General features: G+C 35.1%; 2 protein-coding genes across 4 annotated transcripts in view; one reads left to right on the top strand and one right to left on the bottom strand.

The window, feature by feature from the left end:
* Nucleotides 1-175: 175 nt before the first annotated feature.
* Nucleotides 176-20557, bottom strand: LOC115209136 (claspin). 2 transcript variants are annotated; one of them, XM_029777288.2, is made up of 8 exons: nt 20424-20536; nt 17616-17721; nt 13537-14557; nt 7643-7703; nt 5713-7477; nt 4755-4863; nt 3164-3333; nt 176-2487 (listed from the first exon to the last, which is right to left on the bottom strand). In XM_029777288.2, the coding sequence occupies exons 3-8, from the start codon at nt 14522-14524 to the stop codon at nt 931-933; spliced, it is 4650 nt and encodes a 1549-aa protein (XP_029633148.1). In that variant the 5' UTR covers nt 14525-14557; nt 17616-17721; nt 20424-20536; the 3' UTR covers nt 176-930. The 2 variants fall into 2 exon arrangements, with proteins under 2 accessions (XP_029633148.1, XP_029633150.1); XM_029777290.2 differs by lacking the exon at nt 17616-17721 and having other exon boundaries at nt 20424-20557.
* Nucleotides 20558-20788: 231 nt separating this feature from the next.
* The window catches only part of LOC115209267 (trophoblast glycoprotein), a 16161-nt gene continuing 11051 nt past the window's right edge, over nt 20789-25898 (top strand). Inside the window, exon 1 of one of the 2 annotated variants that reach the window (XM_036501155.1) lies at nt 20789-22795. In XM_036501155.1, coding sequence (XP_036357048.1) covers nt 21582-22778 — 1197 coding nt within the window. In that variant the 5' untranslated portion in view covers nt 20789-21581 and the 3' untranslated portion in view covers nt 22779-22795. The remainder of the gene's footprint in view (nt 22796-25898) is intronic. The other variant, XM_029777569.2, reaches the window with a different exon arrangement.

The following is a 25898-nucleotide window of genomic DNA, read 5'->3' as shown; positions in this document are numbered from 1 at the left end:
GATGTTCATCTATTTTGATTTGTTTTGATTTGATTTTATTAACATTATAACTTTAGTATATTATCCGTTTCTCTACTATTTAACACACACACACAAGAAGAAAGAGAAAATGTGTGAACTAGGGACTGCAGAAGAAATATCAAGAATGTTAAAGGAAAAACTAAACATCAACAAATATTCTTCAACAATTCTTTAGTTCAAACTCATCCCTTGAAAGGATATCCTTAAACAGGAACAGTTTATCTTGGGGAAAGAAGATAGAAAAACCATTTCTCTTTTGCATGAATCAAAAGGCTTTAGGGCAGGACATTTTATTTAAATTTAGGAATGCTGCAGGGGAACTGCTTTCTTGGTTGTTTTTGAGCTTGTTGCTGTTGGTGTTTCTTTATTTGTTTGTTGTTTTATCGGAAAAATGTTGAAATTAATTACAGAACAGAGAAGAAACAAAATTAAAATGTAATTACAAATCCTTAACTTCAAATGATTTGAAACCAATTACAAGACATAATCAAAAGCTGCTGATGACCAAAAAGATTAGTAGTAGATGTAGTAGTTGTAGAAGTAGCAGCAGCAGTAGCTATCCTGGACAATAAGATCAATAATTGAGTTAAAACTTTAATGGTTGACCTACAACAAACAGCTCAAATATAACTTTAAAGAAGTCTTTACTTCAAAGTTTTTACAACTGCACAAGTACTAGAGTGACCTCTGTGGTATACACTCTTCCACATTTGCACTCAAAAGCTAGTCCTGCAGATCCATACACACACACACGCGTGCACACATCGACTTCTGCAACTCTACATTATAGATTCTGCAGTTCTTCACCTCTTTCTGGCAACATTACACTCTAAACCGTGTTCGATGTCCCTGCAGCACTGAGCCCTTACAGCTGTACAGCATTAACAATAGTTTACAGCAAAGTTGCACTCACGCTACAAAAGTAGAGGTAGAGGATGCAGGAGGAACAGTTACAGTTGTATCATAATTAGGAAGTGCTCCAAACAGTTCAGATACAGCTGCTGTTACAGGAACAGCTTCTAGTCCATTATCACCGGTTGTTGTTACTGTTTCTTCAGCAGGCTCTGTAGAAATTTCCACTTTATAAAGTTCTCCATTAATTTCAACATAGTCACCAGGTGACAAGTGCACGATCTGGTCAGAAGTGAGCTCAACACTATCTTTCACCTCACCATCATCTGGCAACTGGTTAAGAACTAATGCTGGTGCATCAGCTGCAATTGGAGATGGGTTACACATATCTTCAGTCTCAACTGACTCTGTTTTGATATCCTCATCATCAAGGATAATGTCATCTTCATTATCATCAGACTGAGAGTGAGATTCAGGTTCAACAATCCCTGGTTGTTCTGCCAAAGCTTGTAAACCTTCCACAGCATCAGCTGCATGTTGTTGCTGTGTCAAATCATCAGTGAGCTGTTTGTGGGAAAGTTCTTCAGTTTCAGGTGGTAAGGTGACCTGTGTCATTTTCACTGGTTTGGTCATTGAAGAAGCTAAATCCTCAATTGTAATGACAGTCTGTACAGGATTACTTCCACCATCATCAGTAACAACCATCAATTGGTTGCAGTCATCACTACTAGTTGTCACAACGTTATTATTTACAGTCATTACTTGTGGTTCATTAGTCTCTCCCTTATCATGCACTGTGGGAACATTATTGTCAATAAAACAACTAGATGACCAGTCATCTTTCATATTCATCACAATCTCAATACCATGCTTTTTCATCATGTGCTGGAATAAGTTCCGTCGCTTTGGGTTAACATAGCGACAGAGAACACATGAATATACATGAGAAGGTGGATTTTGCTCTTGCATGTTGTGTTTACGCATATGCACCAGTAAATTCTTCTTGTTGATGGTTTTGAAGTCACAAACTACACAATAGAATTCATTCTGTCCACCTGATGGCATGATAGTTTTATGTTGCGTATGCAAATGTTTGTAGAGATTGATCAACTTGGAAAATTTCATTGTGCAATGATTGCAAGCAAAGATTTTATCACGACTTGTAAAATCACCTTTGTCTCGTTCCAGATTTTCCATGCCGTTTTCATCTTCTCGCTGTCGCCGGGGGTTACGCTGGATATCTATACTATGCCGTGATTTCATATGTCTTAATACATGTTCTTTCTGAGATCCACGATATTCACACAAACCACATTTGAATGGCTTCACTTTTGTATGAGTCAGGACGTGTCGCCTTAAACGACTTTCACAGTCAGTCACAAAACTACACTGCTCACAGAATAATTTTAGTTCAGGTCCCTTGCGATGGAATTTGGCATGTTGCTTCAAATCTTTCTTGCTCATCGTAACTAGGCCACACTCACCACAAGTAAAAGCTTGCATTGCACCATCAGTAGACTCAGATGTCACATGGCGTCGTTTAATATGAATTTTCAGGTCTGGGTTTTCATTTGCACATACATAGGTGCAGAGAGGACAGCGGATTTTTTTCTCCTGAAAGAAAGCAAGATAGATAACGATTATCATTATTTTAAAATTTTCAGCTTTTTTAAAGAAACAATTTCCTACCATATAACTAATATTACATCTATGATGCTGATTGATAGACAGAGAATGAGTGACAGACTGAGATAAGACTATGTAGATCAATGCAGATTGATATTTTGATACTTTTTTCCTGTATTTCAAGATATGTCCCTTTTATTAAGTATATTTTATTTTATATTTCACTGGTTACAGGTTTTCAATGGGTCCATCACTGGCTTATTACATTTTAGTCAGCAAGTGTGAGAGGGGAGTATTACCAGCTTATCAGGATGGTTTTATACTTTACTGATATACACTGGAAAAAGATATGAGATATTACTCAACCAGAGCTTTGGCAAAGAAGGCACTTGCCTCAAGTGTTGCATAACATCTTGTTAAAGTCTATATTGGCTAGAATGATGCATTACAATTGCTCTTACACATTAATCTGTCTAATGAAACAATGAATTGTAATGATAAGTTACATGGTATAGTATTGTAGGAAGCAATGCTGAATAGTGAAAAGAAGAAAGTGGAAATTTAAGAGGATACACTTTTGTATGTGTAACAAAACCTCTTATGAAGGTAGCATTAATGTCTTGTGGAACAGAATGTAAGGAAAAGAAAATTTCTATTTACTAACTTCATGTTTGTACTTCATATGTCTCTCTAAGTGGATTTTCTGTCTGAAGTAATGAGAACACTGGTTGCACTTATATTCTCGAAGGTCTGCATGTATTGCCATGTGGCGTTTTAAGTTACTGCTAGTTGTTGCTTTGTAGTTACACTTGATGCAGCTGTGGGGTCGCAGACCTAGGTTTGAAACAGATTTAAAATTAATTTTAACAAGAAAAGAGAAGTTCATGAATACATTGAAGTTTCAAATTATGATTTTTTCATTAGACATACAGAGATGAGTATTCTCTGGGTGAAAATACAGCATGATGTAAGAGTCTGGTACTTTAACTAATTCACTGTTGAGCCTAAGAAAACCTTCACGGAAGCAATGACTAGTGGAAGAGACATTTGGCGATATGCTATGCTTGTGAAGAACCATCAACCCAAGTGAAATCATAGTTGTGACCATTGTTGGTGTCCTGTAACAGACATCCATGCCAGTGGCACATAAAAAGCACCTTTTGGGTATTGGGTCTCATGGAAGCAATGTGGCTGATGCTGGTGTCACAGAACTGGCAACTGTGCAGGTGGCACATGAAAAGCACCTTTCAAGCACTGGGCCTCACAGAGACAATGACAAATCACCAAGACCTTTGACAGTATGCTGTGCTTGAGAAGGAAAATCCATTGAGCTGAGTGAAATTGTTGTTGTGATAGATACTGGTGTGATGCAACTGGCACCCATGCCGGTGGCACATAAAAGCACCCATTACACTTGGAAAGTGGTTGGTGTTAGGAGGGACATCCAGCCAAATCAGACTGGAATCTGGTGCAGCCCCTCAGCTTACTAGCCCTGGTCAAATCATCCAACCCGTGTCAGCATGGACAACGGACATTAAATGATGATGATGATAAATATTCATGATTCTCATCACAAAATGAGATCAAAACTAAAGAAAATTAAGTTGTATACACAGCAACACAGATGCTGAAAGTAACATTACTACCAGCATCAGTAAAAAGTTTGTTGAACTAATGAACTTAATGATAACTATGTAAAGACTTAAGTAATTTTTAATTGGGATATCAAATTATGCTAAAGTCAGCTTAATTTCTTTATCATAGTTATGGAATTTACAAAATTAAATTAAGAGAAATTATTATTTTATGCATTTTATAATGCCATGGTCAGAAAAACTTCATTATCAGTCTAGGCTAGCACTTGAAGAAATGGTACCAGATTACCTACGATAGACAAACATCTTATCCATGACGAGATTTGTATCTCTCACCTACTCAACATGAAACTAAAACACTGATTCTTGGAGATGCTAGAGGCATTTACATTTATACATTACACAAAAAAAATTGAAAGATGAACAATATGGCTTAACAAGCTGAAACTTCAAAGTCACTGTCAACAATATTCTTGTTTAAGAATAATAAATTTGTGCTCTACAGAGTAACACCTCAGATTAATGTAAAATTGATCTTATTATAACTAAACATAAAAACAAACATTACCATTATAAATATATATATATACAAATAATAGTTTAATTCTATGTAGTTAAGCACAAGAGCAATATAATATACTGTTAAATGATTTTACTAACCTAAATGTTTCTTTCGATGTTTATACCAGTTTACCTTCTTTACTGTACAATAGTCACATTCTGTACATTTATAACAGCCATTTACATCAACTCTCACACCAACTAGACCCTGAAAAATATAAATTATCAACATTAATTACAAATTTCTAACAAGTCAACAGTATTGCTTTTCCTTGATAAAAGAACAAAATGCAAATCGATGGAGGACAATTTTGTAATGAAACTTCTACATCTCTAAAAGAAATTCCACTATAGGCACAGGCATGGCTGTGTGGTAAGAAGCTTGCATCCCAACCACATAGTTCTAGGTTCAGTCCCACTGAGCAAGTGTCTTCCATTATAACCTTGGGCCAATTAAAGTTTTGTGAATGGACTTGGAAGATGGAAACTGAAAGAAGCTTGTATACAGGTATGTGTGGTCTTTGTTCTGTTTGTCCCTCACTACCATTTGACAAATGGTGTTGGTGTGTTTACATCCCCATAACTTAGTGGTTCAGCAAAAGAGACTGACAGAATAACTAGCAAGGCTTAAAAAAAATACTGGGGTTGATTCATTTGACTAAAATTTCTTCAAGCTGGCACCCCAGCAGGGACACAGTCTAAAGACTGAAACAAGTAAAAGATAACAATGATTGTCATGTGTCACCTTCCACCTACCCATTTCCGCCACTTTCACTTTCATTCTTTCAACAATGAAGACATAAGACAAATTGCATAAGAAGGTAGGTGTAGACTAATATCTTCAGTTACCACTGATAAAGATAAATTACCAAACTAAACATATTTCCACCAGCAGTAGTACTTTGCACGCATATCAATTTGCACCAGTGCATGAAAACATTCTCCTTATGTGTGTGCATATGAGCATGCATTTTTCAGAATGCATCTCTGACAAATTATTACACTTATCTAAGAGAGAAAAAAGAAAAGAGTTGTTTAACACAAAAAAAATAAATACCTCTTCTTTACTTCTATGATCCACACGTTGCCTCTTAATTTGCGTTCCTTCAGGTAGATGAACTATAATGAACTCCTGAGTTAATTTCTGATTGGGAACTTCTGCTGCATCAATACCTTCTTCTTCTTCTTCATCATCCTCTTCATCCTCCTCTTCCTCTTCTTCTTCATCCTCCTCATCATCATTACACTCGTCTTCTACATCTAATTTATCATTCAGTTTGGAGTGACTTGATGCATTCAAAGGTAAAGACTTAATAATGGAACCGACTTTAGCTGAGTTGACTCCTTTCCTGGGTAGCTGTAAAGGTGTCTGAGTAGAAGCAACGGCAGTGGGTGGCACTCCATTTGAATTATTACTAGCAATGGAACTGGTAGTTTCCGAGATTTGCTGTACTGTACAATGTGTGAGAGAATTTATCGGTAATGTAACTTCCTCTTGCAAGTCAACAATAGTCTGAGATTCAGCTACCATCTTGGCAGCTTCAGCCAATGACAAAGAGGACTTTGGGATGGTATCTTTTTCAGATGTAACAACAATGTCATTACCATTAAATGTTTGCGTAAATGAAGCAGTTATTTCTTGAATTGCTGCCTCTGTCTCCAACCTCTGAGCATCGTCATGTGTCGCGACATCAAGAGCCATGCTTCCAGAGACAAGCTCTGCTCCACCTGATGACAAACACATCATTACATTTGGTGTTTCTAACACTTTCTCAGAAATGCTGGTTTCGTTCATGAGAGATTCAACTGCTTCCTTATCTTTACTGCTATTGTTCAAAAGTGAAACTGTGTATGGGGAGGTATGGGGTAGTTGTTCAGCAAAGGTTATGATGGGTTTTGCAGAAGGTAATGACACCTCAACATCGTAAGAAGGTTCTACTACAGAAGATGGGATGGAGTTTTGTAAAGCAACTGTTGGAATTGAACTAAATTGGTCAACTGAATTAAGCTCATTATTTACACTAGTTTCACAGAGATCTTTTTGAATCAATTCCTTCTCTCCTATAAAGAATTCAGAACTTTGATCGAGCTGCTGCTCTTGTTGGACAATAATAACATGATCTGCTTTGCTATCAGACTTATCTAATGATTTAGAAATAGACTTTTCATGTTGCATTTCTTCAGGAATACTCTCTTCCATCTGAGAAGGAAGTGTCATTTGTATTTGATCTTCCTTCAGTTTTGCATCTTTTTGAATATTTTGAAAGATTTGAATATTTTCAGAAATTTCTTTGCTTAAAAGAGAATCAGAATTGTCTGTAGCAACATTAAAACTCTCTAAAGAATTGGTACCAATGGTTGCACAAGGAGTTTCTGCTTCTGCTGTTATTGTAAGCTGAACCTCCTCTTGAAGAGACTGCTCAGGAGTAGTGGTAGATGTAGTCATTATGAGATCAGATACCTTCTCCATCTGACAAGGAGAGAAAGACTGAACTATGTTTTGAACCATAGCATTTGAGACCTTTTCATTGGCATCTTTTAATACAGACATGACAGGAGTATTATCTAAACTGATCTGTGTGGGTGAATCAAGTGTGGGAACAGATGAAGAGGGAGTTTTTACAGAGTTACCCAGAGAACTAATAACATTTTGTTGGGGTTCAGGCTTTTTAGAAACTGTTGGTGAGTTTGGAGGTGGGGGTTTGGGGGTTTTATGTTGTTTTACAGGTGATTTGTCAACCGGTTCTTCTGCTTGTAATTTGTATTTTTTATCAGGTATCTTTTCAGGAGTTAAATCTAATTTCCTTTTCATGAGTGAGGCACTAAAATAAAAAATAAAAAATAAATATAAAAATATAAATCTCAAATGTTATTGGTAGAATAAGATAGCTTTAAAAAATAAAATAAGGCAATCAGTTTTAGTTTTAGAAGGGAACAACAATGAGCTCGTTAATGAACAACTGAAATGTAAATAGAAAATATCTTACCCAGAATTTTGAGCAGCTTTTGATGTTTTGGTAGTTTGTGGAGATTTTGGAGGCTTTTTTTCTGTAACAAGAGTTAATGTTTCAATTAAATGTTTAAGAACCACTTTAAAAATATTGTAGAAAAACTGAGGATTTATATATAAAAAAACAGTATGCTACTTTATTTTAATCCAAGTTTAACTTTTTAGGTATATAAAAAAATACTTTCAGAGCAAATAATGAAACAATGTAAGTAGAGTCAATGCTCCCCCTCTTATTCATCATAGTCCTCCAAGGAATAACAGAGGAATTCAAGACAGGATAACCTTGGGAGCTCCTCTGTGCTGATGACCTTGCTCTAATAGCTGAGTCACTACCAGAACTAGGGAAGAAAATTCAGGTGTGGAAGCTATGTCTAGAATTAAAGGGCCTTAGAGTCAATCTAGCAAAAACCAAAGTCATAGTAAGTAGGAAGGAAGACAAATCACAAATCCCTTCAGGTAGATGGCCCTGCTCAATCTGTAGAAAAGGCATAGGTAAAAACTCCATAAGATGTACTTGGTGTAAGTTACGGACATATTAAGAGGCGCAGCAATATCAAAGGAAGGTTAACTGGGAAGATAGTTTTGTGTGTGGCAGATGCACAGGGGCAATAAACACCAAAGATGTATAGAAAACAGATTCCATCACATGCCAGGGGAAAATACTAGAGATAGTTGATAGCTTCCATCACGTAGGTGACCAAGTCAGTAGCATGGTGGATGCCTTCAGAGTGTAGCTGCTAGAACAAGAATAGCCTGGGCAAAGTTCAGAGCTCCTGCCTCAACTGATAACAAAGGGCCTCTTGTTCAGAGTGAAAGGTAGACTGTATGATGCATGTGTGCAAACAGCTATGCTACATGGCAGTGAAACATGGGTTGTGACTGCTGAGGACATGCATAGGCTTGAAAGAAATGAAGCTAGTATGTTCCACTGGATGTGTAATGTCAGTGTGCATACACAACATAGTGAAAGTGCTCTGACAGATAAGTTGTACATAAGAAGCATCAGATGTGGTGTGTAAAAGAGATGACTGCGCTGGTAAGGTCATGTGTTGCATATGGATGAGGACAGCCTAACAGTGGAAGGGACCTGTGGAAGAGGTAGATCCAAGAAGACATGGGATGAGGTGGTCAAGCACAACCTTCAAATGTTGGGCCTCACAGAGGTAATGACAAGCAAGCAAGACCTTTGGAGATAAGTTGTACTTGAGAAGACCTGGCAAACCAAGTGAAATCATAGTTGTAGCCTATGCCAGTGTCACATAACTGACCCATTTAAAAATACCTTTCAATCGTTGGGCAATATGCTGTGCTTGAGAAGACCTGTTGAGTCAAGTGAAACCGTAGTTATGATTAGCACCTGCGCCAGTGGCATGTAAAAAGCAAAATTTGAGAGTAGTCGATGACAGTACCACCTGACTAGCCCCCATGCTGGTGGCATGTAAAAGACACCCAGTACACTCTCGGAGTGGTTAGCATTAAGAAGGCCATCCAACTGTAGATACCTTACCAGATCAGATTGGAGCCTAGTGCAGCCTCCTGGCTTGCCAGTCTTCAGTCAAATCATCCAACCCATGCCAGAATGGAAAGCAGACATTAAACAATGACGATGATAATGATGCCAAATAGAATAAAATTCAGTGGATTTTTTTGTGTTTTAGAGTAAATTTGAAACTTAATTTTGAAAAGTATATAATAGATTACTTACAAAACTAGATCAAATTTTGGATTGCATATAAAATACATTATCAACAAATAGAAAATAATTTCTAATTATTTATAAAGCATACATTAACAAAATTATATAAATCACTCAATTTGCTTGTTTATTGATGATAGAAATTATAAATGATACAGAGTCAAAACTATTGTAAGGGTTGCAAGACGCAATGAAAATTTTAGGACAATAAAAATAAGAAAAAAAGTGGAAATTTTACAGGTGAGTGTGTTACATAATACGGCACAAAAAGAAAATGACTCTCCCCAGACGTAACAGAATTATAAATGACTTTTACGAGATCTCACTGTTAATGAGACAATGCAAATTCTAGATGATAAGTTATCATCATCTATAGAAGTTCATTTAACTGATTCTGTGACTTATTATTTTGAGACTTCGTTTTACCTTTGAAAATACATTTATAACTTTTATCTGTGTAAAAAAGTGCTGATCTCTGTGGAAAGAACCTGTTGAAGAGGTAGACCCAGAAAAACATGGGATGAAGTGGTGAAGCATGATCTTTGAATGTTGGACCTCAAAGAGACAATGACAAGTGACTGAAACCTTTGGCAATATGCCATGCTTGAGAAGACTCATCAAAGCAAGTGAAACCATAGTCGTGGCCGATGCCAGTGTCACATAACAGGCACCCGTGCCATGCATGTAAAAAGCACCCTTCAAATGTTGGCCTGATGGTGGTGATAAGTGACCCAGACCTTTAGTAATATGTCATGCTTGACATGACTGGTCAAGTCAAGTGTAATCGAAGTTGTGGCCAATACCAGTGTCATGTAAGTGGTACCCATGCCAGTGGCATGTAAAAAGCACCCACTACACTCTTGGAGTGGTTGGTGTTAGGAAGGGCATTCAGCTGTAGAAACCATGCCAAATCAGATTGGAACCTGGTGCAGATCTCCAGATTACCAGTTTCAGTCAAACTGTTTCCCTCATGCTAGCATGGAAAGCTGATGCTAAATGATGATGACGATGATGTTTAGCTAAGGTATGACTTTTTTTAAAGGCACAAAACACTCTTCTGAATTCCCTACTTATGTTTTATGAGTTACACTTGTTTTTTCTTTAATTACTATTTGTTCAATGGACTGTGGTCATGCTGAAACCTTGTAGATTAAATGAATCGTGAACAAAAGAGATTCCACCAACAATGGCAATATCCCAAATAGACTGCACTGTGACTGTCTAGTCACACATTCTATTATTGAATATGTCCTTCCGCTTCTTTTAAAGATGCTTGCATGTGATATGAGGAAGGTTTGGTAGCTGTTTCTAGCAGGTCATATGAAGGTTATTGCAACTACTGACTGATTTGTTCCCTTGTCATTCACTATAAGCCCGCATCCTACTGTTTGTAAAACATATCAGGATAAGTTAGACAATATACCTTGTTAGTTCATCATCAAATTTACATTTACTCCTGGGGATCCTGGTACCTTCCATTGTGTGTTAGAGTATTTACAAAGGGTGCTTTTAAATAAATAACAAAACATTCCAGTAAAGTAATAAGAGTGCAAATCTTTTCAAACAGAATTTCAGATTAATAATGCTGATTTAGATTGATGTCTATAGGTAAAATATTGACAGGAAAGTAATCTTAAAGGGCTGCAGTTCTTGAGAGGAAGGATTGGGCAAAAGTGCGTAGTAATGATCTGAAGGGTGAAATACAATAGGTAATGATAGAAAGGCAGACAAGTTTTGCAGGTGCCTAATTGGATGGGGAAAGCAGCTTAACAACTCAAATGAGCAGAGACAATATAATAACAGAAAACGAAACTGTATCTGTGAGCTAGTAGATGTGAGTGAATCTTTCGCTAATCAGCTGAATAGCTTTCTTTGGTTTGATCTTTGTGTGTAGAGGAGAAGCATGGTCTCATATATGTGAGTAGTACTCTGAGGTTCTTAACTGAGTTTGGATCAGGGCTGCAGTATATGCTGGTCCTTGAGAGGAAACTTAGTCTTTGGGAGATTGTATCAATAACAATGGCATATAAGAGAGTGAATATAACAATGTAACATGTGAGATGAACGAGCTACAACATTATAACAGGAAAGTGGGAGGATATGTGCAGTGAAATGTGACAAAAAACAAATAACTATTCTAATACAGCAAAAACTTCTTGCAGAAAAAGCAAATTTTTTTTTTTTTTTTTAGTTAAAAGTTAACTGGTCGTCAATTAATCACCAATAATTTGTTTAAAATACATTTTAGTTATGTTCCCCCAACTCATGAAAATACAATGAAACAGCATCCAACTTATTCCATGTTTTCAATTTCATGCAAGGGTTGTCAATATTTTGGGTATATACTATTGCACTGCAGACCCATGAAACTCCTTTCCCACACCAAGTTCATGTATGTAGAAAATGAAATCCAGCCCATTCACTATTCTTAAAGGGTTTGTTCCACCAGCAAATTTTTTTGTCTCAAACTATAAAAGTTGATTAAATCAGACCCAGTAGTTGACTATTATTTATATAATTGACCCCTGTAGGATTTGACCTCAGAATGTAAAAGGATATAACTAAATACTGCAAGGCATTCCTCAAGCCCTCTATTAATTCTGCCATCTCTCTTGTAATTTATTTATTTTTAATCATTCCCAAGGCAGCCACCAACAAGCAATGAAACAGATCTCAAATAATGCAATCACTTAGTATGTCAGGAGTTAAAAAAAAGACTGGGAAGAAGCTCTAAGAATCATAAAATGGTCAACACAAAATTAAAAAAAAATTAAGATCATATTTATCTGGGACAAAAGAAGGAAGAGAATTCTATAAGTCAGATATTCAAGGAAAGAAACTACTAGAATAGACACGTTGAGGGGACAACTAAAGTTAATGGATGAGAATTAACAGAAAAGTGAACCACTTGATTAGTAACCTACAGAGAAGAAAACTCAACAGAACAATAACTATGGAAGTATTTAAAGAACAGAGATAAAGAGGAAGTGTTACAGAAATGAGAAACAGGGTAAGTTTAGCTGTTAAAACAAAACTAATAATGTTATTAAATCACTTTTGAACTCAATCAAAGGGAAAAAGAACACTAGCAGGGGCACCAGCCCAAACATGATAACTGCATTTCATATAAGGACAAATACGAGACATAAAGATTAATAACATTTGAAGGAAAGATAATGATGTGATCAATAAAGAGATCTAAATTTCATAACAGCTGATTTGTCAACATATCTAATATAATCATATCAAGTTATATCTTTTGAAAAGGTTAAATCAAAAAGGTGAAAACTTGAAAACTCAGGAAGAAGTTTATCAGACACAGAAATAGGAACATTATCAAAGTTCCTTTAACAATTAATGGAAAGAAGTTTAAAACTTAAAGTAACCAATCACTATGCATCCCAATCAGTCACCAAGTGAAAGTTGAGCTCAAGAGAACCAGCCACTTTCACCCAATGAGACAAATCAAGCTTTTCATTCATTCAAAAATACAAAGAAGTGCTCTCAGCAAAGATGACAAGATATCATCCAGAAGAGCATTAATGAAAGCTAAGAACAAGATCGGGATGAAGAACAGAAACTAGAGGAAAACATTAGATGCAAAGAAGTAAAAGAGCGATGACCATTTAGAGTTATTGTAATGCTATGTTCATATAGGAAAAATTTAAGGATGCTTCCAGAAATTCTATATAACTTAAGCATGTGTAGGAGACCAGTATGCCAAATCTTCTCAAATGCTTTCAAAATGTCAAGAGCAACAATACTTGCCTCACAATAATTCTCAAAAGATGACAGGACTGTTCATTTATCAGTCAGAAGTTGAGTAGCGGAGAATGATGTAGAGTAATTGTACGGTTTGTTAGAAAACACAAGTGATTCAAGGTGCAAGACAAGAATCTGATTAATCAAAGACCAAAGATCTTGCTAACTTTAGAAAGAAGGCTAATTAAGTGGTAGTGACAATAAACATTAAAGATGTTTCAATTTTGACTACATTCAACTACTTTTTTTTAAGTGTTTAATCTCTAAAAATTTAACTAGATTTATTGTTATTTGATACATTCAGAAAAATGAAAGCAACAACTGAGTCTGGTACCAGACTCGGTGTTATAATATCTCTAGTCTGGTTCTGTACTCTCTTCACCATCACAACCATTCTAATAAGACATGCTTACCTGTAGGTGTAGTAGATTTGGATTTCCTTGAACTGAAATCTGTTTCCATGTCCAAATATTTACGATTTGGAATACTCCTACGTCCACTCTTTCGAACTGTAATTCCATCAGAGGATTCTTGAGCTAATTCATTGTTGTTTGTAGACTTATTCAATTTAGTAGCAGTAGCTGGGTTATTATCACACACTTTATTATTCTTTTTATTACTGATGGTTTGGTTTGAGTTAGCTACCTCATTGTGGACTTCCCCAGCAGAATCAGAAAGATGCTCATTCACACAGTCTGTAGTAGGTTCAAGTTGCTCATTCATCTGATTAGATAATGTATAAAGTGAAGAGGAAGGTCTAGAACCTTCCCCAAGTAATTTATCAGATGACTGTAGTGAAGTGGTCTCTTTAGTAGCAAGAATCCCAGATGTATTACACTTTTCAGAGAAGCTAATTAAATGTGTACTCTTCTCTTGAAAAACACTTCCATTAATATGATTGATTTCTTTGGAAGGTGACATCTTGGAGTCCAGCAACAAAGACACAGGAATGTCTGAAGAGTCACTATTGTCTTTTGTGATTGTTTTTTGAGCAGAAAGATCTGGAAATGTTTTATTTAGAGGAGGGTCAATCGTTGTGTTTTGTTGTTTATCATCTGAATGAACTTCAGAATTAGGTAAAAGTAATGACTGGTCCTCAGCAGGCACTTCAGACTCTACATCTTTTGCTTCAGGTGTGATACTGACTTTACATTTTGACTTCTCATTGCTGCTTTCACAATTCATTTTAGAGGAGAGAACTTTCTTTGAAGTCAAACCCTTTGACATAGTTTTAGCAGATTCATTCCTGTTGTCTTTTGAAGTAGCTTTTGCAGGAGTTTTTGTAGATGAGTGTAGAGAGTTTTTACCTCCATGCCAAGGTGAGGACTTGCCCCCTCCCTTTGATCTTGTATTCGGTTTCCTGTCATCATCAGATAAGCTTGTACTCCTGGTAGATGGCATAGCACTGGCTTCAGGCACATGGAACTAGAAATACTGCAAGAAATAAGAAAAATATTCAAAATTAAATTGTGATCATTATCACCAATTTTCTAGGCTAGCATGAATTATTTTTATTATTATCATGTCATTAAAGACTTGGATTAGTTTGCATCCAATTTCCTGCAGAAACCATCTGTTATCTCTCCATTAACTGCAGTTAAATATATTGTAGAGTAAAAATAGTTTTACTGCAAGAGCATGAAAGGAAACAGTAAGATGAAAAATATCTATCAATATAACCGTATCTTTAAAGAAAAAACTAAATAAATAATGCTGTGATACACAGAGGTATATTTACTTCAGGACAGTAAAGTAAGCCCAGCAATTTTGATAAAGTACCTGTGTGATCAGACATGAAGAATGAACTCTTCAATTCTCTTTCATATTACACCGATTTTAGCATTTTTATTTCCTATTTTTGTCCAAAATATCCAATAATCAAACTAAAATAGTGTTATATTTTCAAAATTTTAAAATTTCTACATCATCGGGTTCTGGATAAAAGCATTTACAAAGTATGTTCCCGTTAAGTTTTTAGAGTTAATTAGTCAACTGACAACTATGTTTAAGCTATGAATAAATTGATGAATGTAGCATAGTACTTAAATGTTTTTATAAGAATAAACATAATTTAGCTGAAATAATAACAGTAACATTTCTTAATCACAACTCAGACATAATTAGTTTAGAGACTGTTTCTGTATATTAGATGCGTTTTGTTGTTTTAATACCTTGGTTGTGCAACATAATTGGTTCAGATTGTATCATAGATGGTGGAAAACTTTGGATACTGGAACATGTCTGCAAAGTGAGTATATCAGCAGTTGACACCTGATCTAAAGGAAAGAATGGTGGAAGTCTGCTTTGATCTGCTGGAAGTATTTGAAGCTAATGAAACACTACCATATCTTTGTGATCTGAAAACAAAATCTCTGTCTATGGAATAGTGTGTCACATCTCTTTTCCAAGATCTAAGAAGTTCAACAGTTAACAATTGGTACAAGTCATGTTGACTCTAATTTGGATGACAAAGTTACCATGAAACACTCAAACAGCTAGAAGACATTAGAAAGAAAAGATTGAATAAGAATCTGAAAAACAATCCAAGTTCCCCATGACAATATGTAATTACACACATCTTTAGCAATAAATCAGACATTTGATATATTAGGTTGATCAGTGCCCCCACCCTCTGACGTCCACCTACTTGGTCTAATGAAGGGCAATCTTCTGAAATGATTTAATGACAGACTCAGTAAAAGTATTCTTTACACAGCTGTCTTCATCCATATGCATCACATGACTAAACCAGTGCAATCTTGCACACATCTGATGCCCCTTATACCCAGTTTTTGTCTTAAACCATTTGCATGCACGAGACTATGCAAATGATTTAAGAGGAAAACTGAGTATAAGAGGCATCAGATGTGTGCTAGAGAGAAGACTGCACTGGTTTGGTCATGTCATGAGTACAGATGAGAGCAGTTGTGCAAAGAAGTGCCAAGCTCTAATTGTGGAAAGTACCTGTGGAAGGGGTAGACCCAAGAAGACATGGGACAAGGTGGTGATAAAGGATCTTCAGATGCTGGGCCTCACTGAAGAAATGACAAGGAATTGGGAGATGTGGCGATTTGCTGTAGTTGATAAAACACGTCAAGCTGAGCAAAATCGCTGTCTTCCACACTTACAGTCATGTCCTTTCAGGTGGTGGTGCCACATAAAAAGCAGACATGCCAGTGCTGAATAAATGCACCCATGCCGGTGACACATAAAAACCACCCAACACTCTCTGTTGAGTGGTTGGTGTTAGGAAGGGCATCCAGCCATAGAAACCATGCCACAACAGACAATTGAGAGTCTGACCAGCTCCATGTCAAACCGTCCAACAAATTTTACCAGCATGGAAAGCAGACATTGAATGATGATGACTACTACATTATCTAAATTGGCAGTGAAGAAGAGGATACAAAAGTGCACACCTGATTTTTCTTTTCAAGGAAGATTCAAGTGTTCAGTTCAGTGATGGCACACATACATTGTTTGTAACAGAGACTATGTTGAGCAGTACCAAAGCAAGAAGGAAGAATTACTCTACTAAACTTATGTCTATTAATAATAAAGTCATGCCCACTTTAGCATTACTGTCAGGACAACATTTGTAGTTGAAGTACTTCTTTTTGTAAGAGATGCTATTGCTGCATATTTTATGACTCTGTAAGGATTTGAGCTAAAATATCTTTGCTAGTATCAAGTCAAATGTTCTTCTGTTTTGCTCTACTAAGTTTTATCATCTTGGTATGAAATATCAACCAATATGTAGATCCAAATAAAATGTCACCAAATTGCTGACATTTTGTACTTAACTTTATTGTCATACTGACTTTGAATATTTCAAAATTTAATGAGGAAGTACAATGGAGAAATATGTACAACTAGAGTATTGTAGAGTAGTAAATAGAATAATACAGCATCTTGTAATTATAATCTATGATGAGTATAAGTATAGCAACTGAGATAGTAAAATAAAACTGAAGGGACATCACAATTTTACTTCCCTGTGCCTCATCTAGGTCTCTAACTAAATGTTTTTGCTTCCCCTCCTAAAACTGCAGTCCTTCAGAATTCTCTCCCTGTAGAGGCTGACCTACAGATACTCAAATTTTATCATCCATCACTTACATCTCACAAAGTCTGCATAGATTATAAGTACCATCTTCTCTACTTTTAACAATTTTAAATACCATGTAGATAATCCTTGAAATTTTTATAATGTTTGATATACTTTGGCCAGAAAATTGATTAGTTGACATAGTTGTTAAATTAACAAGGGGTTCAGTTAGAATTTCGTTTTCATCTAGGATGCATTATAAGAATATAAATCAATGCAGTAATCGACTGATGCATTATATTGTCATCTTCAGATAAAAGAAGAGTAAAGTTTATCTGAGTAGAATTTCAACTCAGAATGCTAAAGATTTGTACGAGAATTTTAATGAATCAAAATTAAACGTACTGCAACAAAAGAAAAGCATATTTTCTCAGATTGACTTACTAAACCAATGAAGTAATTCACAGACACGAATTTATTTTAACTTCATTTTCAGGGTTTCATCTTGTCAAAAACAGTTGCTCTCTGGGTCAAAAGTGAATGTGTTTTCCTAAAATTGAAATTATTAAGGAATGAAAAGTAAACCCGTGGGCAGTAGAATGCTGGCTAGATATTATTATTAATCATTTAGTATGACATACCCATTATTGAAGTTAGATCCACCAAATAGTTGGATTTCATTCTTAATAAACGTGAAAAAAGAATGGCTATTAACTATCCAATAATAACAGAAGAGAAGTAGAATCATTATGTCTTGAAGTTGGTCCCTGCTGTTTTCTGGCTGCAGTAGATGGCATAACAAGTGCAACACCATTAGATATATTACAACCTCATGTTTTCTGAAAACAATGGTTGTAAGCAATCTCTAGGTGTTATAACACCATCTATCAGATTGTTTTCAGTGACTGACGATCAAGTATTCCCTGCATTTTGTTGATCCAGTTATACATTCAACTACAAACCATTTTGAATCAGAGAGGAATTACTCAAAAAGAAATAAACAAGTCATGGGAACTCAACCCACATTATTAGATTCTCATTTAATCGAGTTGATGTGGTGTCCTGATCTTCTAAATGATGAATTTGAATATTTATTTTAAGATGTGAGATCTACATTTCATTTGTAATAAATAATGATGGATTTGAAAAATCATTTTAAGACCCGAGAACTGTCAATATTTTAAAAATTTCGTGGGGTTTTTTTCTATTAAACACTTTCACCAGGAAAATACTAACTTCTGACAAACAAAAAAGCGCCAACTTCAAAATTTTGGAAGAAGAGTAAGTCGATTACATCGATCCTAGTGCTCAGCTGGTATTATTTTATCGACCCCGAAAGGATGAAAGGCAAAATCGACCTAGGCGGAATTTGAACTAAGAACCTTGATACAAACAAAATGTCACTGAGCATTTTGCACGATGTACAAACGATTCCACCAGCTCGGCGCCTTTAAAAAAGATGCGATGCATCGGTTGGGAATCGAAAACGTGCGCCAAATTTAATATTCATTTCATAAATTGTCACAAGGTCACTAACTTTTGAGGGAGAGGAATTTAGCCAATTAAACTGATCCAGTACATGGCATGCTTACCAAATCGATCTCAAAGGGAAGAAAGCGGAACTGAAAGTTGATGGGGAAAATTAAATTCTCCAAGGTAAAACGTTGTTTCATTATATCTACCACTCGATCGTTGTGTTTGTCTTAATATTTTGAATTATACTAGATGAATGTTATGCAATAAAAGATAAGTGACAAACCGGATTTGATTTGCAGTAGCCAATTTATTTAACTTAGGTTTATGAGAAAAAGTTATGAACCTTGCACCACCTCTTTTCACTCCATCAGAAATCTGTGACCTTGTGCCTAGTCAAAAGTAAATGCTATTACTACTTTTACTATTTTGAGTTAAGCACGAAACCTATCGATAATTCCCAGTTTTGCTACATTGCTTAATCCTTCAGAGTTAAAAAAAAAAAGAATATAACTTCCTATTTAATTCTCACTTAAGTATTATGCCTATATAACAGAATTAAAACATCAACCCAAAGTTGTTTACTATCGAGATGTTATTTGCTAAAGTTAAAGACGGAGTTAGAATTTAATCCTGATGTAAATAATATGATACTTCAATCTAAAGGAGTACAAATATTATTCTAAATTACTGGCACAGAACTTAAAACAATAGTTTAATATTTTATAGGAAAGAAGGAAACTACATCCCACTGATTCACGTTGACAAACGGTGTCAAGCCAAAATGTTCTCTACCAATAAAAAGACCACAACAAAACAAATGGTTTCATTATCAGATCGTGACCGTCAACAAAATGAGTCCCCGAATCGTGAAATGTAGCTTTGTTCAGAAATGAACTTTTGGGGGAAAACGTGAAATATATAATCTTGTAGAATTAAATAGCTGTGGTGACACAGGCTATCACGTGTGTTAAATAAAATGATAGGTCAAAATAGCGCAGCAAAAATATATTAATGCTAGTTTATAGGATTATTCAACTGAATACGTACGTAAAAATTAACACTAGCAGAAAGACAAAGTGAAATCGCAAACAGCGATATCTGGACATAGAACGTAGAGAGACGTGGTATTTAGTTCGAAGTCCGACCATTTTTATCAGGATCCATTGAAGATGACATGACGACATAAAAATAAAACTCGACTCGTTTGTGAAAGCATAATACAGAATTCAGGAGGATTTTGAAATCACCATATGTGATCCATGCTAATAAAAATTCGATAGAAAATAAACACGACATAAAGAGATTTCTTATATTTTGAAGCTTTAATTACGTTGTTTTAGAAAATGATGTGAGAATAGAGAACAGATGTTAATTGTTATAGGCATGTCGGTCATAATGGGGTGTACAATATTGTGTATGTGGTTAGTTGTAACTGAAGGAAGTCATTTCAAATTGGGATTGTTTCGAATGCTTTTGCAAAGGAAAAACCACTGAAGAGTAGTCTCATTGTTTGAGTTAATCTTCTCTGGAAGGAGGCAAGGGAAAAATCTACTGAAGAGTGGTCTCGTTGTTTGAGTCAATCTTCCCTGGAAGGAGGCAAGAAAAGCAAGATGGACGACCACTTGTAATCTCCGTGCCAAGAGAATACCCAAATCCACTATATCAACAAACACAACAGGAACACTTATTCTATAGAACTGACACACATTAAACAGTTTCTATGTATTTCACTTTCATACTTAGATATATTTTTTAACAATCAAAGAAGTATTTTACCTGGAAATAAGTATGAAAACAATTCGTCATCAATCCCGCTTCGACTATAACAGCGTATCGGACATAATTGTACGGAGCTCTCTGATTGGATGATTATTTAACTTTCATAATACAGTCTTACTGCACTGTTTCTTTCAGTTATATTGTTATATCTTATTATTCCGTCTTGTTATAAAAAATACTCTAACACCAAATTAAATTTTCGATCGATGACATTATCGTTTACTGCTTTATACGGTAAATCATAAATAAATATCACAAAATATACTCAATGCATTTATAATGTGCGTATGTATGTAATTAAGATTTTATACTAGTGTATGTTCTCTATTATAATACGTGTTTATTTTGTTCAATTTTCATTTAGATTTTGAATTGAATTACACTTATATGATTCACTATTTTTTAATTATTTCTCCCTCTCATTTCCACAAAAAATACAAATTTAATTCTTTAATAACTAATTATGTGTGGGAAAATTATGAGTGCGGAACAGCCATTCAAAGCCCATCGTCTTGCTGCTGTTGTGCTACTTGCCTTATGTTCGCATCTTCAAACTTTCAACATTGCTACTGGCAGACCGTCTCTAAAGAGGGTTCATATAACTTTATGAACTTCATTTGACAAACTGAGGCTAATCGGAAGAGTCGCAGCTTGATGTACCTTTTATCTGGAATCATTTGTCAATAATACTATTTGACTCGTTTTAACTCTATCCAGTGTAATGTGCAGCCCCCACTGGAACCGCAAAACTTAAACTGACCACTTCCAGCTGCTAAAAATCTACTCTATTAAGCTCCGTATCTCACTTTCTTCACATCGCACCTGGCAACAATCCCAGAACAATTTGCAAACAGAAAATTAATCATCTCTCTCTCTCTCTTTTTTTTTTTTTTTTGTTTATTACTTTTTCTATCCGTCATTTCCCTGAGAAAAATCCTCATAATAATTAAATGTAAAATTCAATTCAAAGTATTGATTATAAATCAAGTAAAAGCTTATCTAATTTATTTCAGTTCCACTATCTCTTTAACAAAATTTTTCATTCAATAAATATTTCGGATTAAATTTGTGGCATAATTTCTTAATACTAGAATAATATTTAAAATTTCTGAGAAGATAAAGCAAAGTGTTAGAAAAATATAATTCTAATTGAAAATGGCTAATTTTCTGATTTGGTATATCTTTGCGGCCCCTGCTATGGTGATCGTTTGGCAAATGGATTTAGTTGACGCCGGTGCGAAAGCTAACATGGAAGTAACAACTATGGAACGAGCAGCAAATACAAATAACAGTAAAACTTCCCAATGCCCAGCTGAATTATCCAACTGCCAATGCAATGCAACCAGTGTGGAGTGTATAGATACTGGCTTTACTAATGCTAGTTTCTTTTTATTCGTGCCACATTCTGTACAGAGTTTAATAGTGAGTGGCAACAACCTTACCGACCTCCCGGCTAATCTCTTCGGAGCATGTGCCCATAACACTGTTGGACACAAGTATTCTGCTTTGAAATATTTAGACATGTCCAACAATAACATAAGAAGAATCCACGGCAAAACATTCCATTGTCTGCCACAACTAGAGACATTAATACTGCGTAACAATAATTGGAAACTTTTAGATATTAGCCACACTGGAGTATTTGAAGGGTTAACCCAACTTCGTGTTCTTGACTTGGACGATACCTTAGCCAGCTGGAGTGGTCCTGAGAGATACGAATACCTTATCCGTTTACCGTACATTTTAAATAAGACCAGCACAACACTGGAAGATCTTAATTTGTCTAATAATGACATTTTAGTGTTGACCAATGAAACTATGGAAATGTTGTGTAACATGGAATCTCTGAAGAAACTAAATGTATCACATAACTATTTAATAGAGATCAACCCGGAATTGTGTACATACAGCATCGAACAGTTAGATCTCTCTTATAACGGCATACTAGATGGCTCCTTTTTTACTCAGTTCAACCAGTCCATGCCCTATCTTACAGATTTAAGGCTCGGCCACAACACTTACAGCTGCAGTTGTTATTTGAAAGACTTTTATGAATGGTTAACAAAGAACCAAGATAAAGTTGGGGATGTAGATAATGTCACTTGTTTTCATAGTTATAAAGACTTGTACCAGGGCAGGCAAGTACTCAGTCTGCAAGAATCGGACTTGAAGTGTGAGAAGCGCAGTGGTGTTCACTTGGAAACCTCATATATTATATTTGCTTTCATTGCTTGTACTGCACTCATTGTTCTCTATCTCAACAGAGGTAGTATTAAGCGGGTATTTAAACGATGTGTTGCTCCTTACATCACTGCTAGAACACATTACAGTTATGCATCAGTAGAAATATAATTTATAGCATTCTGTAAGTATATGTTACTATATTTTCAAACTAATACTCATTTTTTTTTTTTATGTGTTTTAGTTAAGAAGCATCCACACACGCACAGGAAACTACCCCCTAACAGATAAAAATAAGTTGAAATAATTACAGGACAAACTTTATAAAGGTTTCGTTTATATATCTTTATACATTGGCTGTTTAAGTTTTGTTCCCTCTTAAAAACATGTGAATCCTTGACAAGCTAGGAATATTTATTCCTGCGCTTCTTTTGCCAATACGCTTTAAATAAGTGGGAAGAAAGCAACAAAAACTAAAATTCAAATAGTTTTTATACTATTGACATTACAGCTTGGTGATTGTGTTGACGGAGTAGAACCATAACTCTCACTTTCTTAAATGTTATTTCACCAAAACTTGACCTTGCACTTTATTGATTTGACTGGAATGCTACTAAAAATCATAACAATATTTGAGTGAGAGGAAAGAAATGGCTACTAGTATAATTTATTATAATTCTTAATAACCAATTAGCTTACCTGATCTACAAGAACAGGTAATGTTAACTCACACAACCATCTAAAGTACCGATTCATTTGTAGAGACTGACTCGGCGTCAGATGTTTTCAAGAATGTTGAATTAAAATTAAGTTTAGATTTGTTGTAAACAAAGTTGAGAGTAAGAGATAATATTGAATCAGATAAAATACTGTTTTTTTTTGTTGTTTTTTTTTTTTAGTCAAAAGATAAATATCAGAGCCCTTAGTTTTCCAACAATATTTTTAATGACTACTACCCACAGACCATGTATCCATAATCTGTGGTACCCTTTGTTAATTTCTAATTATTCTAACGAACAGCTTTGCCAGCTTCTTTGACTGAAGAATAGAAATAAATAGGCAAAGTTGAAAGGTTGTAAATTTTATCTGAACAGATTTATGATCAAATGCATTCCAGTCATGACTATCTCGTTCTTGTTTTTTTTTTTTCTTTTTTCAGACGTAGTTTGTGGGGTTACATTATCCAGTGTCTCATTTTTAAGTCAGAAGGGTGTGATTTGAGGGATATCTGGCTGCTGTTTCTAGCTGATCGAGTATCAACGTAGTCTTCCTTATGGCTCGACGTTAGGTGAGACGCATATACACACAGGAGGGTTCCAGAAAGATGCGATTCCGAGGAGGAAAGCATGACATTTTAAAGTTTCACAATATTGTTTAAGAATTAATGTTTGTGTGAGCCATACATCAAAGTACAACAGTATTTTAGCAAGCACTTATAACTGAATAACATCCAATATTGACACAATCTTCATCGTAATCATCATCAGTGATTTTATATCCATTCTTCTATACTGTCTTCAGGTGCATGAGTTTTGAAATGCAGCAACCTAGCTGTCATGTGTCATTTCTTGTGAGGACTTCTGTCATCAAATCTGTTCTTCTGTAGTCTTTTTCTTTTTATGACTATCTTTCTTTTTCTGTTTATGTATCGCAATGCATCTTAATTATGGCTCTAATTGTTTTATAACAGTTTTGAAGTGTAACAAACCTATACTCTTTCTCACGCATACACACACACATTACTCGATAGAGATACTGAAGATCTGATTCTTACTTCAACATATAATAATAATCTTAATCTGAAAAAGTGACATATAATCACTTTAAACATTTCTCTTAGGGAAGCTATAAATAGCTCAATATCATTTTACTTTCTACTTGTAATTTAATGCTGTAGAAATCGTATTAAAAGATCATTCGTGTATATAGGATTCCAAAAATATATAAAAAGCTATCATTGACCCAAGTTATGTCTGACCTGATAGTTGTTAAGGTTTGTGAGTTTTCTTGTCTCAGTGCCATTTAACTCTGCATTCTCAGTCTTAACTATTTATTAATAGGTACTTTTCATACCTTGTGAAAAACATGCTGCATTCCAAAATATTACTTATTGAGTCAATACTGAATGTACCCCATTCCCACTCCAACAGCCAAATATTAGTTTCAAGGCAAAAAAATATCTTAGCTGGAGATTTGCTGGGATTATTATTGTCTAAATTCACAATAAATTTTCATATACATGTTTCCTGTCAGTCGAAAAATGTGAGGTCAGTTAATGTCAATGTCAAATTGAGGCCTGCCATAAGAAATTGATGTGATATCCAGCAAGTTTGTGCTCTCAAGAGATTGATGCATTCTTTAACTGTTGTCTTATTTTAAAGATTTCTTTCTTCAGAGTCTTTGGAGCCTCTAATTAAACCTACTTGGATGGTCAAATGACAAGTTTCCTTATCAAGATATGAAATATATGTCTAGTATCTATATAGCCTGTCAAGGTACTCACTAAACAACAGTTCAATTGAAAGCTCCTGCATTTTATCTGTCTGTTGAGCAGCCCGTGAGGCACAAAAGGTTATTGAAGACCTGATCTTATATTTAGACCATACTACAGTTATAGTGTTGTATCCTTGGTCAGGTTGTTTTTGCTTAGCCCAGGTCAATCCTGACAGAGAAGACTTACGAGCAAAGGCATCTCACCATAGCCACACTATGTGTATGAGAAAGTGCGTGTGTGTTTGTTTTCCAGGCAGTTTTTCCCCACTTTATTTAGGGTTTGATGAAGGAGATTTGGTTGCTATTTTCAGCAAGTCAAGTGACTGCACAATTTGGGGTAATTGTGAAAATTATGAGGGTGGTGTTTACAACAGTATCCTTCCTACAGCTACTTGTGCTTACTTCATTCTCATATACTGAGTTTTTAACTGTAGGAAGGACACAGTTTTAAACACTATTCTAATGATTTTTACAATTATCCCATTCGTGCTAACTAGAAAAAAATGAATATAAAATTTGTATAAGTATAGTGTCTTTGATGAAATTAGATCAGAATTACAAATAATAAATGAAAGGAAAAATTTTAAGTTTTATTATTTACAAAGAAAACCACCACAATTTTCAATGTATGTGGAGGTATGAATATATTAGCATTTAAACAGACTTGCATACTGAGAAAGAATTTTTTTTTAAAGTACTTTTCAGCTAACTAAAAATAAGATTTTTTGCTTATTATTTTTCTTTATTTGTCTGAAAGAATAACCTCTGAAGCCCTTTCAAGACCAAATATTCTTAATT

Source organism: Octopus sinensis, linkage group LG3 (assembly GCF_006345805.1).
Source record: "Octopus sinensis linkage group LG3, ASM634580v1, whole genome shotgun sequence".
Lineage (NCBI taxonomy): Eukaryota > Metazoa > Mollusca > Cephalopoda > Octopoda > Octopodidae > Octopus > Octopus sinensis.
The sequence above is the reverse complement of the archived record's forward strand: the minus strand, read 5'-3'. Positions and strand labels throughout refer to the sequence as shown.